Here is a 16,315-nt window from a genome sequence, read left to right as displayed (position 1 = left end):
GTGATGACATTAGTTAACAGTTTGTGTGAGCTAACTTTCACAAAACAACTCAAATAGTTCCATGGAGTGTTCATGGAGTGTGGAAATAATCCAGCATGATGTAGTTTTTTGCCATCTTGTAAATAACCCAAATTTAACAGTTCATAAAGCTTAGCACAGCGGGATGTTTCTGGGGCTCCTCCCACAGACAGTTTTGAGCGTCAACACTTCATTTCTTGCATGCTGGTGATTTCTTCTGCATCAAAAAGTGGTTTGTTTATGTAAAGTAAAACACAAAATGTAGGTGCCAGGGGACAATTCAATATGAACAAAATATAATGGAATATAATGCAGTCAGGCTCTCAGGCATTCCGTATTGCTTTCATTTTTTTATTCTCCTGTTAATCAACTTTTCTCATTTAATTTTATCACTGCTGAGTCAACCGCATGATTTACTCTTTTCTCCACTTTTTTTTCTTTGTATTATTTGATGAAGTAAACCTCGTGCGTTGGCACATATTCACCTCAATGATTATTTCTTTAATTTTATGAATATATAACACTCTGGACTTTAATAGCTCATGTGTGTTTTAGCAGAGCATTCAAAACATGCCCCCGCATCTCTGTTTTGGTCTGAGATGTTGAGATTAAATAGTCGTAACATTTTGAGAAAAAGTCACAAAGAAAATCTAATATTTGAATCCCTAAAATACCAAAACTAAGAGAAAACACTTCTGATCAGGTAAAAAGCTCACTGTTGTATGAATTATTGTCCGATAAAGTGCAGGCTAGATCCACTTTCTCATGAACTTTCAAACCAGGAATGTTATTTCTGCTTGTGCTGGTGAACCATAACTATCATATAAGCACCTTTTTAATTGTAAAGAGATCATCAGTCAACGCAAAGGGCCGGACTGGATGCTACCGACACTCGGGGTTAGCTAACAACATCAAATAGCATTCAAGAATGGCACAACAGAGCGTCAATAGTTTTTAATAGTATCGTCACCGATAATATAGACACCGCGATGTGCCACCCACACTCTGCCTTCTCCAGTCACCTCATCACCACAGATAGCTTTCATATTGACAGCTGGAAACTGACAGGTATCTCATCGTTAAGATGCAGAGAGACGGTGATCTTTTTAGGAAATGATAATTATTAGGTTCACCTCGTTGACCTCATAGCGGGCTATGGCCGTGCTGTTCACATCAGAAGTGCATTGCTCTCTCTCTCTCTCTCTGTCTGTCCAGCTCCCACTAGAGTCAAGCATCTCAATTTACTGATCGGACTGTAAACAACATCAGAGCACAGGAAAAAAGTCTTGGCCTGGATATCGGCAGGCTACATCAGAACATGAGAACTAAAGGCCCTCGGCCCCATAGGATCACAGCCGATAGCGGATGGGTTCCACAATTGATTACTATGGGACTTATCAGTTTAGTTAACAACAAGTAAACATCAAGTAGATGATCAATGTGAAAGAAAGATACTGCACCTTCTGTTCCACTTCTGGTCTTGGGTGGTACAAACTGGACTTGTTGGGCTACTGTGAAGATAATCTAGGGACAAGTGTGTGCTGGTCACCTTTCCAGCACAGTTGAACTTTCTGGGATACACAGGTCAAACTCTGAGTGAAGGGTGGGCAGACAGCGGGGAATTAAAGTTTATGTTTCTATGCTGGTTTCCTCCAGTGTTTTTCATGATTTGGGTCCGGATTTTGAAATGTACGACGAGCCCTGAACCAGGCCGTGTGTTACTTGTATTTCTTCAAAGAAAATGTGTTTTTTTTTGGTCCAACATCTATAAACCTACTCCACTGTTTTCTATTTAATTTTTCATGTCTGGGTGATGAACGGTGAATCTCCCCCCCATTCTTCTTCTTCATACATACATTTATGAAAACTGCGTTTGAAACTCACATTAATCTCAGTTGGGATTCCTCACTTGAGGTCATGTTGTTGTTTTTTTTATTGTGAAAAGCTCGTCTCTACTGCTCACACCCACATTTCGTCAGCAGGTGTGTAAGTCGAGATTCTACGAGATTCCCCCCCCAGCCTCTCTGATCAATATGCCATGTGGTTGTGACCCACTTCTCGCTCTTAACCTTCCTGGTGTTGTTATCCCTCCGATTGCTGATGTTTTCAGACACTTCCTCATGTAACACTGGCACATACCTGTCACCCCTCACTACCGCTCCCACGGCGTCGAGCACCAAGCCTCGCTGCATCTCCCGCCCGCTCGCTCCTCTTTCTTGCTGTCAGTGAGCTGTTATTGAAATATTTAGCACCCACTCCAGCTCACAGGCGTGCACTGCCTTTCTTCTGCATGGCTGGAAATATATTGGCCCTGCGGTCTAAGTTGGAAGCGTGCAGCGTGGAGGTGCTTCAAATCAGATTTGACTGTTAAGCATCTATCTCCAGCGTTTCGGCGGATGTGCTTGCTTTCCACGGAGTAGCAAGAGCATGCTGGGCCCTGAAAAACGACATCATTATTCTGTCCACTAGAGAAAAGAGAGGAGGATAAGTGTCATTACCAGCCAGCTGGTGATCAAAGTCTAACCATTTCCATCTCCTTTAAATATTTTAGTGGCCGGTGATAGTGACTTTAAACGGTAGTTCCTAACCCACAGTTTCAGATCGATCCTCATCTCAGCTTGAGTGTTTTACTGGCGGCAGAGTGGATTTTCAAAAGTCTCAAGGAGACGACTGATATTCTGTGGTGCTGCTGAATGTTCCAGGAATTATTCAAAAGGCAAAACAGTGGGGATGGACCATAACAAACACGCACGGAGTCAGTGAAGCTCATCTCATTCAGTGCAGCTGATGAAAGAATAAATGCAAACCGTTGAGCTGTCACTGATTCTTCAAACCAAATAAATGTCATCCTCCCGGATTCGTGAATAGTGTCGTAGGAAAAGGAATCCCACTTTTGTTTTGTGATTGAAGGGGATTGTTAAAGACTTTACTGTGATCATTGTCAGGAAGTAAATACAATGGCATTTGGATTTATACAAAGAAATATACATGTTGTATATGTTTTATCATTGTTAAATACTTATACAGTAATGGGACTTCTTGCAACTTTGTCGTTTACAGTATGTGTTTTGTTTATTCTGACGGTAGATACATTAGGGAATGCAACTAGGTAAACTTGTCAAGTTAAAGGATAAGGCTGCTGATGTTCTACAGGGTTAGAAAAAAACAAAAACGGACATTACATTCATCTGTCTCTGAGTACTTATCTGTTTGTGGAGCTCAGCTCCTATATTTTCCTACTAAAGCTTTAAAAAACATCTCACAAATATAAACTTTCATTCTTGAAAAGAGTTAAATAACTTCCTGAAACAGGTGGGCATTGTAGATTTATCAAACAGGATTAAAAAGTGTATTTGTTGGAGACTATTTTTAGCAGCTGATGAATACACAATCAGACAGGTCCTTTATGGACAGATGCTTTGGCAAGCCATTTTTGTTTCAAAGCAAGCCCATAACAATATTTTTTTATTAATCAGAGAAGCTCCACTTACACAGCTTCTGAAACTTCTTGTGACTAGAGTGCTGTCTCCTTCGATTAGTTTGTGATTGATTTGCATCTGTGTTTGTACTTGAGGCTCTGCCAATTGTTAAGGATGACATCATGTGCAATTGTATTACGTTGGCTTCTCAGATTTGGACAAAGCAAGAAAAGGAAGAAACAAAAAACATCGGCAAAAGATGAGAATTAATATGAGAATGACTCGAATGTGATTTTCAAAAACATTGAAGGCAGTATGCAGTATGGTCAACGTATAGACCTTAAACCAGTTATTCCTACAGCTCGTGGGGAAATAAGGCATCAACGAGGGGACTGCAAGTCTAAAACTTCTCTTGATATGATGAGCTCAAACTGCCTTTTCAGTCGGTTTGAAACTAATGTTCAAAATTATAATATTGTCTCAACAAGGAGCTCTCTGCCCTGTCACAGCCTGCTCTAATTTTGAGCAAATTATGGATTTGCCATACATTTTCGTAAAACTGCTATATTTGAAATCTACACAGTTGATTTTTCTATGAATTAAGGGATAAATTAAAATTTTTTTAAAAAGTGCACATTTTGACCACTGTTGTTGTGACCATAGATAGACTGTGATGTTCCAACGCTTTGCATTGTGGGATACGGTTAGTGAGGTGGACTAGTCCGATGCATACTGGAGATTATCTTTTCAAATCGTATGACAACCAGGCAATTTTGGTATATTGTCAATTTTTGCTTTTGTTTGCTTCCTACATGCTACATTTTGGACAAATCCGTACATACTGCTGGTTTAGAATACAGCCTTTGATATTCATGTTCTTGGTTTGGATTTGCAGTGGATTGACTCTTCAAACATGGAAAAGCATCAACAATCGTCCATCTGCGTGTTGGCAGGCGGACGTCCAGATGGATACGCAATGCTTTCTTGGATCGACACTTGACTTGGCTGCGAGCTTCGTGGTCAGACGGCCACAAGTTTTGCTGATAAAGTCTTCATTGTTTTCAAACGCAAAGTGACTTTTTGAAGTCTGGACATCAAGCAGAGCACAATGTCTGTGCACGTGTTAGAATAATATTGGGACACGGCACATTTTTTTGTTTTCTGAAGTACACTTTCTAAGTTTTACTAAAACAATAAACTCAATTTATTTTTGATGTGAAAAACAATATTAAAAAAAATAATAAATACAACTAAATGAATTCCAGTTTCAGACACTTTTTGAATGACATTCATCTACTTTTCCTCCTTTACAGTTGTTTATGGTAAATAATACATACATAGCCTTTGCTTGGGCCTTAAAATACAATTTGTAATTGTCATAAATGTTTGACATTTTGCATTCAGTGTACCGTGCTGGCTTGGTTTTCAGATAAATTTGACTGCAGAACAGTTTTGCCAGCTGGGATCTCAGAACTGTAAGCTACATGGATAGAGCCAGACGTTAAATTATGTGAAATAGCGTTGATTCAAGTTCCCAGTCCACAAATACTGGTGGTCAAGACAATTTACATTTGAATCACCTGGTCAAATCAGACTTTTTTTCAATATACTACAAATCTGACATTATTTTTTAAAGAAACATACCATGACTTTTTTATGACTTGTATTGTGACTTTTTTCATATACTAAACAATTATTTTATGACTTACTTTGACACACTCTACTATCACTTTAATGACCTTGACGTGCTTCGCTTTGACTTTTGTATTACTTTTTTTTCAACATACATGATATTCTGACTTTATACAACAGACTTAAGACCAACTATAACACAACATTTTTATGATTTTGGACTTTACTATTACTTTTTTATTTTGTTTAAAGTGTTATTATGACCTACTTCGACAATCTCCTACTTTTTATTTCTTGTCTTGACATACTATGTTACATGACGTTGAGGGGGCGTGTCAGCCGTTAAAAACTTCCTGGAAGGCTGCTACCGTGCATCCTCGCTCATGTCTCCTCAGAGATCAATTGAGGAAATGACTAATATGAGACTTGAGATGTACCCGTGACTGCTGGAATCCAGATAAAGGCAGCTGTGGCCTGTAAAATGGGCGATACAGCTTTAACCTCATTACCCCGATGGAGCCATTATCAGGTTAGTAAGAACAGTGGATGGAAGATGGCCTATATTTATAGAAGAAATGTGTGTTATATTGCTTTGAAATAGGGCAAATCCATATCTCCACCCTCAGGCCTGTATGTCAAATCACTGAGTGTTTGAGGGCTCTCTGGAAGACATTCTGAGCCCTCGATGAACCCTTTCCATGAGTTCAATTCAATTCAATTTATTTTGTACAGCCCTTAATCACAAATTATGAATTTACCTCACAATTAGAGACTTTTCCGAAGGAATTACCCACAATGCATAGCAATGTGAAGTTAAATATGCAGTTACCAGTGCATGGAGATGTAAAAAAAAGAAAAAAGATAAACAAAGAGGACGGCACATGTGTGATCCGCCTGGCAAATTACATTTACACAACATTAAGGATTAAAAATGAAACATAAAACCCACTCAGAGGAATGCAAGCAGAGACTATATTAAATAGATTATTTGAAATCATAGAAAAGTACAGAATTAATACCCACAATTGTACACAATATGTTTGGCGTTGTCATGGTAATGTAACATGTTGCAGCAAAGTGCTGTCCCATTTATATTTTACACCATGTCAAGCCCTTACAGCCTCTCACACTTAACCACTTAAAGGAGAGGTCCAGTAATCCCCTGAGGGTTCAGGGTTGAGGCCTTAGTGGGGGACACTGGGATTGTGTCATAGACTCTTTGACTTTCGGAATCCGTTAACAAACTGTATGCTGCTCAAACTATTCTGTATTAATACAAGTATTTTGATAATAAAGTTTGAGAAATTGAACCTTCGTCAATATATGAGCAAGCTGTGTTCCAAAGATCAGAGATACTTTTATCATAAGTCGACAATAACATGCTTGGTATCATTACAAACTAGAAATGAAAGCATGGAGCTCTTTGGTTTAATACTGTTTCAATGTTTTGGGGAGAGATATATTATTTGTAACATGTAAATAAATAGTATTTTGAAGTAAAACTCCCACTGAACAGTCAACATGAAAACTGTAAACATAACAAAACACTGAGACTGCCTGACTATATCTTCATCAGTTGTATTTTTATACATGTCTTTTCAACACATTTACAATCCCAGTTATAGTTAAGAGGATATTAGAAGACATTCAGTTGCATCATTATCCATAGATCTTGGCGATAAGGATGATATTGCCTTGAAAGTTAGATTTGACTATAGGCAAGGATAAAAAATCTTATTTTTTCTCCATTTACTCTCCAAAGGTAATATAACCGGAGTTGACAGACTGTATGCGCTCCCGCAGACGGCAATCAGTTCTTGGGAGATGATCACTTAAGTCTTGGACATACTGCACTTGCGCTCGCCATCGGGTTCAGTGCACACCGCGCCACGCTGCGCCCGAAGTTCAACCAGATTGTACTACGGCCACGCTTTGCTCGACATAACATGACCTCACCCGGATGTTCAGTATGTGTCACTGAGGGACTTCGAGAGTTAAAATCCAAGGATAATAAAAACAAACTCTCCAGGATATTTAAAGTGTCTGTGCCACCGTGGGTTATTAAGGGTCACTGGAACGCCCTCACATGCATACATACTTGCTTACTCAGGAAATGCATGCATTCGCATTTACACTCACAAGGGAACAAGCGCACAGCAGAGTAAGCCAGGACTAATTAGTCCGGCTGTCCCTTGTTATGGGACAGTGCATGGGATCTGCTGCCATTGTTTTTGTTCCTCTGATCGAGGGCTGTCAATAACTCAACAGCACCATGTTGTTCGATGCCATAATAAAAAACAAGTGTAGCTGCACTTCATAGCTGTATTTATGGGTGAATAGTATGACTTGGGTTGTCCTGTTTAAAGGAAGTTATCATTGGTTTGAAATTCCCTGTGGCCACATACAAAGAGCTGTGTTAGGAAGTGGGCGTTGGGTGAGAAGAGAGACGACAATTGTTGAAGCTAATTTCGTGGAAAACATATGGAAAACAACTAGCTGTACCCACAGTTAACAATTCAACTACCTCAGTTATGAGTTATGTTTCTGACCACCCAAGGTTATTCACTCGAGTTTGCTCTCCACCAACTCCTGGGAAAGATGACTGGCTAATAAATGCGCCACTATGTTCATAAGTTAGTTGCTAATGGTCAGACTGTTGTCTGGTGCTGAGCAGGGAGTTTACAGTAAGTTTATTTGAGTTTTTCTCTTTCTTGCTGCAAATGGCCCTGTGCAGCTGGACAGAAAAAACTGAAAAGTTGCCGGCCACAAAAAAACTAAACAATGAGCTGAAAAATGCTAAAACAGCTGAGGAATTACAGATAATTAAATAAAATGTGTGCTGCCTAAAAAGCCTTTAAATCCCATTTTCGCAAAGCCAGTTTTGTTTGTAACCACATATTTTGAGTTTGACTTAAGAATATATATGAATATCGCTAAAAATAAAAATACGAGAATATTATCTTACCCAGTTAAATGGACTTGGACTATATTTGGAAAGCAACAATAACATCAACAGAAAGATGCCTCAGCAGTCATGAGCTTTTTTTCCATATAATTTTATTTCCAAAAAAAAGTCAGAGAAAAGTAAGACAAGCCAGTCAAGTACAACAAAACAAATCCCCCATCGGGAAGAAAATAAAAAATAAAAGCTGATAAAGACACAAGGCCTGATGATATATACAACAGCAGACATCTTTTTTGGTGTTGCAGTACCAGTGACTCACTCGACAAACTCATGGTATTCTTCACATAAGATCAAAACAAATAACAAAATAAAGTTGTTTTTCTTCTTTTAATGGACAGAGAAGGTTTCTAAAAGTCAGCTAAGGCACACAGAGCCTCCCCAGAACAAAACAATGGGGAAACGTCAGTTCAGAGAAATTTGTGCAACAGTTGCTCAACAATACATTCCAGCAAGAACAACAACAATCTGGCATGTTATTTTCTCTGAGAGGCAAATAGGACACGGTTGTTGTCCCAGCTGTCCAAAAACACAGAAACAGGTTATGTACTTTGATCAATAAACACCATCAATTCACTCTTTGTGCCCAGTTATTGACACCTTCAAAAACTCTTAATAATTCAAAGTCATTTTACCACATCTGTATTTACATGTACAATAACGTTTCAACAATATTTCAATACAAAATACCTATGTACATCTTCTTCATTTGTTATTCATTTTGTTACAAAATAGGACTTCCACATTGAGTTACATTTATTTAATTTACCTTCTTCCAAAACCGTCATTGAGCTTACATAATAATATGTATTGTGTGAAGTATTGTTCTGAGCATGGTGGCACTGTAAGTTAAAAGGTGGCGGCAGAAGCCGGCCAGTGAAAAAACTAAACGAAAAAACTAAACAGTGAGAGGGAAGGACACCTCCGACAGCGAGGCAAGGTGAACTTGACATTAATGGACATTAATGTCTCTTAATCAGCTTGTGCAGAAACACTCGCTTAGCTTGTGTGTGGTGGCTAAACAATGTTGACAATCACAGATTGAACTCCTTATTGGCTGCAGATGAAACTTATTTCAGAGTAAAACAAATATTTGAGCGAACCTTGTTTAGGTTGTGTTGTGGTGCAGAGATACTCTCAGCGTAATCTCAAATGTCCAGAGATTGTCTTGATGGCAGAAAAGGTACTTTGAATGTTGATAAATTTGATTTAATAAATTATGCATTTTGCAATCGAGACACAATATAATATTCACGTGAAATTGTACATTATTGTCACAGCATGAAGATCACGACCACTCACTATCATTCTGTAACTGACAGGAATCATATAACACCAACAAGCAGTTTCTCCTTCGATCCAGAAGTTGTCCAACGTGGTCGGTCATGAAGAGCGTTTTTGTTCCTCTTCGCTGTTTGGTGAGGTTGTTCGGTATAGCTGACCTCTGACCTCACAGGTCAGAGTGACTTTCTCTTGTGATGTACTTGGCAAACAGCCATGTAAGAAACCAAGACAAGAAGATCTATTCAGACAGGACAACACTGACTAACACGCAGGTGCGGGCCATATAAAGGAACAGTATAAGTTTGGGGTGTTGGCCTTTGTAAATAAAGGCAGCTTTCTTTACAAAACAAATATTGATCATGCTGCCAAGGCAGCGTCGCAGTTATTTAGTCACTGACTAAAACTATTAAGTATTAATATAAACGTATAAATAAATAGCGACTCATGGACTCACCACCACTCATTCACACCATTTTTTAGACTTCTTGTCTAATTATGTAAAACATAGTGTCACTGAAATTAAAGGAATAAAGTAAAACACTGAAAACATGGATGAGAATTTTAAGGTCAGCTTGAGATAACTGTTTCAAGTTTGAGGGAGGTTGGTAAGAAAACCTAAGACGTCCTCTGCCGGTCGCAACATCTGGGTTTTTACTAAAATAAACCTAATCTAACTGTTAAGTCTTAAAATACGTTTGCAGAACAACCACAAAGTAAGCATTTATCAATTTAGAACACTAAAATGTCTACATTAAAATGACATGTACATTAAATTGATTTGAAAATCCAAATTGGTGTAATTATTTTTAAAAGGCCTCAGTATTTGCATTTCTCTTTTTCTATATTTACGAAACGTGACTGCAGCAGATGGTTCGAGGATCAGGCACCGAACTGAAATAAGTTGAGCTGCTGTTACTGATTTATTCTACTGATATCTGAGAGTTTTAAAGGAATTGGCTTTAATAATGCTAAAATATTTGTGATTTAAATTTCTCCATACATTTTGAATGGTGCTGCATTTGAGTCGTATCAAAATAATATTTCTTGAATGTTTGGTGGAGATATCGTCTCACTTTGTTTATGTTCAGTACCAGGCGATCTTAAAGCTAAGGCTTTTTTTTTTGCAGTACTTTTCCGCTACCAGTGCCACATGACCACTGACCCGTGCAGGGCTTCGAAAGCTGACTTCATATTTAATTCAGCAGCAAAATAAATGCTCGAAAATTGCAACGTTTGATCACAGTAAAACTCAGCCATGAGAAGAAAAAATAAATACACTGAGAAACTGAAATAGCAAAGCCAGCATAATCCCCTAAAAGGAGGAACCCCGTGGGAGGATCTAAAAATCATTCTCCTTGCTTTTTGTCCACACACCCTCACCAACCTCATCAAAAAAATCCACTTTTCCTTTTGTTTTCTTCTCCACCCGAGAAGGAGGGAAGAACACTTTTCCTTACTCCACCTGCAGCAAACCCCTTAAATAAATAAAAATCAACAGTGAATCTCCTGTGCTGTGGCCTCCCGTCCAGCTGGAGGCCTCGGTGCTACCTGATGCGCCCGTCTGCGCGTGGTGTTCCCAGGTGGGATTTTGGGTCTGGGCTCAGGGAGCTCCAAGGGTTCTTGGGGCAGGCCTGCATGACAGGGCAGGCGGTAGGGCCAACGGCGCAGACGTCGGCCGCCTCCCACAACTCGCCCACCAGGCTGTCTAACCAGCGCTCGAGCTCTGGGCCGGTCAGGGCCGCGTTCCTCTTGGCCTGCTCCATGTATCCCAGGCTGACAGGGATGTTGAGCACTGGGTTGAGGCCATGGAAACTCTGCTCCATGTAGCTGTTCTTTGCTGGCCCGTTGTGTTGCTTCAGAGTGTCCTCTGGAGAGACATTGGAAGAAAGAAAGAGCGAACATAGAAGGAGATAGAGGATGTGTAAAGAGTTGATGATTAGTGGTCAGACGGAGAATTAAAGAGAGGGGATTATATTGTAAAATATCAAAGCAGAGAACGTGATTTACTTTATTATCGTCTGAAAAGCTTAAACGGCTAATTTACTTGGATTGATTTTCATGACTGGAGTACCTAAATTCCATTGTTTGATGTGGTTTGTCAAGCCACTGCAATGCTGACTTTATGGAAACAGTCAGACGCGCCCAAATTATTTCTTCCTATGACGGTCAAGCCCGGCAGGAGGACAGAAAACGTAGACACAACTTCCCCTCGCATCACTTTCTCCACCCTGAGCTCCACTGAAGCTGTAAATTCCTCACTGGTACTCTAACTGGGCCATCCTTTCTAAGCATGGCTGAGCAGACATCAGTGCTTTTCATGCACTGGTGACAGAAAAGATGCAGTCAGACATGAGGTGCTCCACCACAAGGCAAGGCGATGTCCATACCATGCCAGCTTGCTTTGTGCATTGAAATGTGTGGTTGTGCATAAGTGGTTGTGCATGTGTGTGTGTGTGTGTGCATGCGTTTGCTGCTGCCAATGCGGGTAGAGGAGGCCACATCATAAAGTTTTACTGGCACTGCATGTAGGTGGGAAACCTGGTGCCAGACATGGCAGTAAATTAAAGGCGGGTGGTTGGAACAGCTAAGACGAAAGCACACATTACGACACACAGTAAGCCAAGCATACACAAGATTATGACATGATGACTATACTCCATTTAAAAAGTAGAAACTCTATAGATCTGTTTTATTATGTATCCTTAAACTGTAAAATATGTGAAATATATGTTTAGGAATAAACCACACTTAATGACTGCCATTTTCTACGGTGTGTGAACTAAAAGTGCAATCCAAAAGGTAATAATGGGGAGAGAAAGCACGCATATATATGATTGGAGCTTGCGTCCACTCCCTCATCAGTCAGTATTTTAATACAGTTTATCACAAGATAGCAAGGCATCTACGTTATTAATATTTTCTGATGCACATACAGTTAGACTGTTTAACTTTTGCTGAACAGACGGACACTTTTGTGATAAACAAGTCAATTGTATATCTGTTACATGCTAAAATGCATTGTATCAGTAGCACATTAGAGTCAATAATGTCAGTTACACATCAATATCTACCTAAAATTGGATAAAATAAAGCCGCTGATCACACCAGACCAAGTGAGACTGGAGCAGGAATACTCCAGAGTGTGCTGAGTTGACATTTTATTATGCATAAATTGTTTTTTCATTAGCAAGAGGAAGATTGTGCTACTTCTAGATGTATGTGATTACTCTTTAAGTGTGCAATCACTTTCTCAATATTGTTTTTACTCTGATCAGCTAAGAAACACGAAATCCTAATAACGCAAACAATTTGATCATGCATGAATATACATCATATAATATATATATATATATATTTATACTTCGTAAATATATATATATATATATATATATATATATATATATATATATATATATATATATAAATATATATATATATATATATATATAACACTGCTTTGTTCAATACCAAATTCTGATTGGTCAATTATGGCATTCAATTGGTATTTCTGTATAGCAGGTAGTTGCTATGGACACACATACTGATTTCTGAGCTCAAACACTATAGAAATAAATGTATTGAGGTGACATAAGTCTCCACCAGTACATTAATAGCAATCCCCAGCATTATAAACCTAAACAGCCGTGAAGCCAGAGATGAATATTTAACTCACGCTTGTTGCACAACAGACCCCCCATGCCCCGCTGAGACTCAGGTCAAAGACAAAAGCTGTTTCCTTATTTGTTGCTTTTTTTTCATCATCAAAACGGCTCAGTGAGATTATTAAACGGAGAAAGACACGATTATGCCAAAGCTTGCGTCTCAACTCTCAGGGGATTTCAGAGCAAACTGGCTGCTTACAGACTATAACAACACAGTCGTGCCCCTTATCCATGCTGGCTGATTGATTTAATTGTGTCATTGTTTTTGGAGGGCTAAGTTCACTGTTGTTTAACATTCTGTTTACTGTGTATGAGCAGCTCGCAAGGTTATTAAGGGTGACTTGATGACAAACAACCAAAGTCTGCAGAGTCCCAGAGGCTTGATTAGAAAGGGCATCACTGTAAATACAAGGCTGTGTGTGTGTGTCTCTGTGTGTGTGTGCACGTGTGGCTGCAGACATTCCTTACTTCAGAGGAAATGCAAAGTCACTCTTTGAAACTGTGTTGGTTTTGACTGAAAAGAAATTTCACAACGTTAATTATAGTTATTGGTAATATTATTGGATTATTATCACCTGTGTAAAATGTTTTTATTGTACAACTTTCAAAAATATTAAGATCATAGTATTCACAATGCAAAAAAAATAGTTATATTATTAGATTATTTCCTATATAAATGAACAAAAATGTTCAAAAAATAAATGTGAGTAAATAATTAAATCAGTTATATTTAAACAGGCTGAAATTATCCCACTTTTCCCCCTTTTTGTTCAGGTAAGACACTTTTACATCTCATTAGGACAAACATTACTTGGAGAAGACCGAGATTTTGAATTGTGTGGAATACTAATAACTGTAACGGAAGTATAATGTCCAACATTATATATTCTCTAACATGCATCTGAGCAGAAGTAGTAAAGAACATAAAATATAAATACTCCAAAGGTTATATTATCATATACAAATAGTGGATTATTATTACCGATACCTGAATGTGTAGCAGCATTTTACTGTTGCAGCTGGGTTTTCCTCTGTGTCAACAAAGTCATAAGCTTCACAAATACAGGCTTTATTGCAGGACTGTGGTATTGGATTTCACTGTGTAGGTCTTATTTATCCGTGCATTGCGGGGCATCCACCAAATCTACATTTCATGTCGTAAAATGTGTAAGGGCTTTTTTAATGAATGATTATCTGTCGAGGAAAAGCGCAGCACTGCAATAAGTCTCGAAAGACTATTTGTTCAAATAACACAATCAATAGTAATTTTGTGCTTGATACAAACAAGCTTCATGAGAGGCTGTTTGAACCTCTCTCTCACCTTGTCGTATGGGCTGGTGCTTGTTATAGGCCAACGGGGCAATAAGGAAGTGCATCTCAGCCACAGGGCTCCAGTGGTGCAGGATGCGGACGCTCCACAGACCGGGCCGCAGAGGCTGGTTGAGCGGCGGGCGGTAGTGGGTGAACTCGGCGCTGGCGTCGATCAGAATGTCGTAGGTGGCCGCGATGACGTTGGTGGGGTCGATCCACACGACTGTGACGGTGACGTTGGGGCCCTTGCTCCACTTCTGCATGCCCATCGTCTCGTCCATGGGGCCCAACAGGCCACCCAAGTTTCTAAACAAACGTTCTTTGGCATCCCACTCAGCACCGATCTGCCGGCGCAAAAGGAGAAAATGGGAATTTAGAGGGAGAGAAAACTGGAAGACAAGAGTGAGTGACAGAATGAGGTAAGAATAAAGACAAGGAGAGGAGCAACAGCAAAAAGCGCAAGAGATGAGTGTATATAAATGAACTCCTGCTGCTGCATGTGCAAGTGAACATAAATAAGTAACATCCTCTGTGCATGCATCGCCATTTTATTTTACTATTAGGAAAACCAATATCTGCACTGAGTTATCATGGAAAATAATCTTCAGCATGCATTTTGTAATCAAACAGCAACACCAACCATCCCTCCACACAGCTGTTATGTAATGTTATAATGTGCAGAAGCTGACAAGCCTGATTGTTTCATCCTGCTTGTGTCAGTCCATTTGTCCACAGTCGCTGGTACTGAATGTCTGAGTGTATCTTTGACAAGCAACATGAGAGGCAGAGGAAGGCATATGACTAGACCCCAACCGTATCCCCTTGGGGTGAAAATCAAATGCATGCCTGTTTGCTCTCCGAACACATTTCAGAGCGACAGAAAGAGAGAAGGAAGGCAATGAACAGCAGGATCTGGTGTGAGCAGCATTTATTTTTTAACATAAACTGCAGTGGAGAGGATTGCAACCTGACATCAGTGAAAAAACCCAAACAGAGGACGACACTGTACATAGTGATATTATATGCAGACACAGCCTTTAGACAGAAAACAAGGTGTCTGGGGAGCAAACGTCTGTAAAAGTAAGGTTTTAGTGCAACAAAGACAACGAATGCTGCATTCTCTATGACAATTTTGAGATGAATACACTCAATATAAAAATGTGAGAGATAGCACAAAGTCAAATATATCTCTGGTGAATTATGAGACACACAGTGCCTCTGGCTGCAGAACATGGAAATAGCTGCCAGCCTGCCGCACACTGGAGGACTGCCAGTGAAACATAGAGCCAATTTAAGATTATTATGATGTCCAGTAAGCTTACATAATTAACATTTAACATACATTAGTACGTTTGTTCGAATTAACTTTTAATTTAGATTTATAGGACATGTATTTTGAACTTATGATCTGACAATAGAGGGTGAGATTCTCTCACTCCAAAAAGATTCTTGAATTGTAACAAAATAAAGGAAAAAAAAGAACAAAAACAGGATAAATACACAAGTACAGCTAATTGCATTTCATTTCTTCATTGTGGTCAAGACTGTAATTGAAGAGGTGTGATCTGTGTGTTGGATTGCAGAGATTGTAAAGATGTCTTGGGTGTTGGCAGAAATGTGAGAGGGATAGCGGCTTTAGGAAGCGCTCGTCCTTAAAATAGTAGCTGATTAACAAAGCATGACCCTGCTGGACGATCAATGGCTGACTGGAACAGACTCATCTCATCATCATCCTTTGAGAATTGAGATTGCGATGTTCAGTATACGTAAATAGGCATAACATGGATAAATTAGACAGTGTGTGAGGGGGGGGGGGGGGGGGGGGGGGTTCTTTGCCATCTGTAAAAGACACCTCACTTTCATCTCAATTATTGGACTGACCTCTGCCATTTTTGCCCCTTGGACCTTGGTTCTTTTCTCTTTAAACTACTAATCAACTCTCTTGTCTGGCACCTCTGTAGCTCATTACTTCATACAAGGTTGACTCGCTGGCACACACTCAATCCCTGATTGATTGGCAGCACTCT

The 16,315-nt window shown here is 39.4% G+C and overlaps 1 protein-coding gene across 1 annotated transcript in view; it reads right to left on the bottom strand.

Annotated features, from left to right (window-relative positions):
- Nucleotides 1-8,117: 8,117 nt before the first annotated feature.
- Nucleotides 8,118-16,315, bottom strand: part of LOC117738643 (xylosyltransferase 1-like) — a 75,470-nt gene continuing 67,272 nt past the window's right edge. Inside the window, exons 10-11 of the mRNA XM_034544639.1 lie at nucleotides 14,299-14,632; nucleotides 8,118-11,182 (exon numbers count right to left, since the gene is read on the bottom strand). Coding sequence (XP_034400530.1) covers nucleotides 10,860-11,182; nucleotides 14,299-14,632 — 657 coding nt within the window. The 3' untranslated portion in view covers nucleotides 8,118-10,859. The remainder of the gene's footprint in view (nucleotides 11,183-14,298; nucleotides 14,633-16,315) is intronic.

This window comes from Cyclopterus lumpus, chromosome 1 (assembly GCF_009769545.1).
Source record: "Cyclopterus lumpus isolate fCycLum1 chromosome 1, fCycLum1.pri, whole genome shotgun sequence".
Taxonomy (NCBI): domain Eukaryota; kingdom Metazoa; phylum Chordata; class Actinopteri; order Perciformes; family Cyclopteridae; genus Cyclopterus; species Cyclopterus lumpus.
Note: the sequence above shows the minus strand (reverse complement) of the source record. Positions and strands in the feature narration are given on the sequence as shown.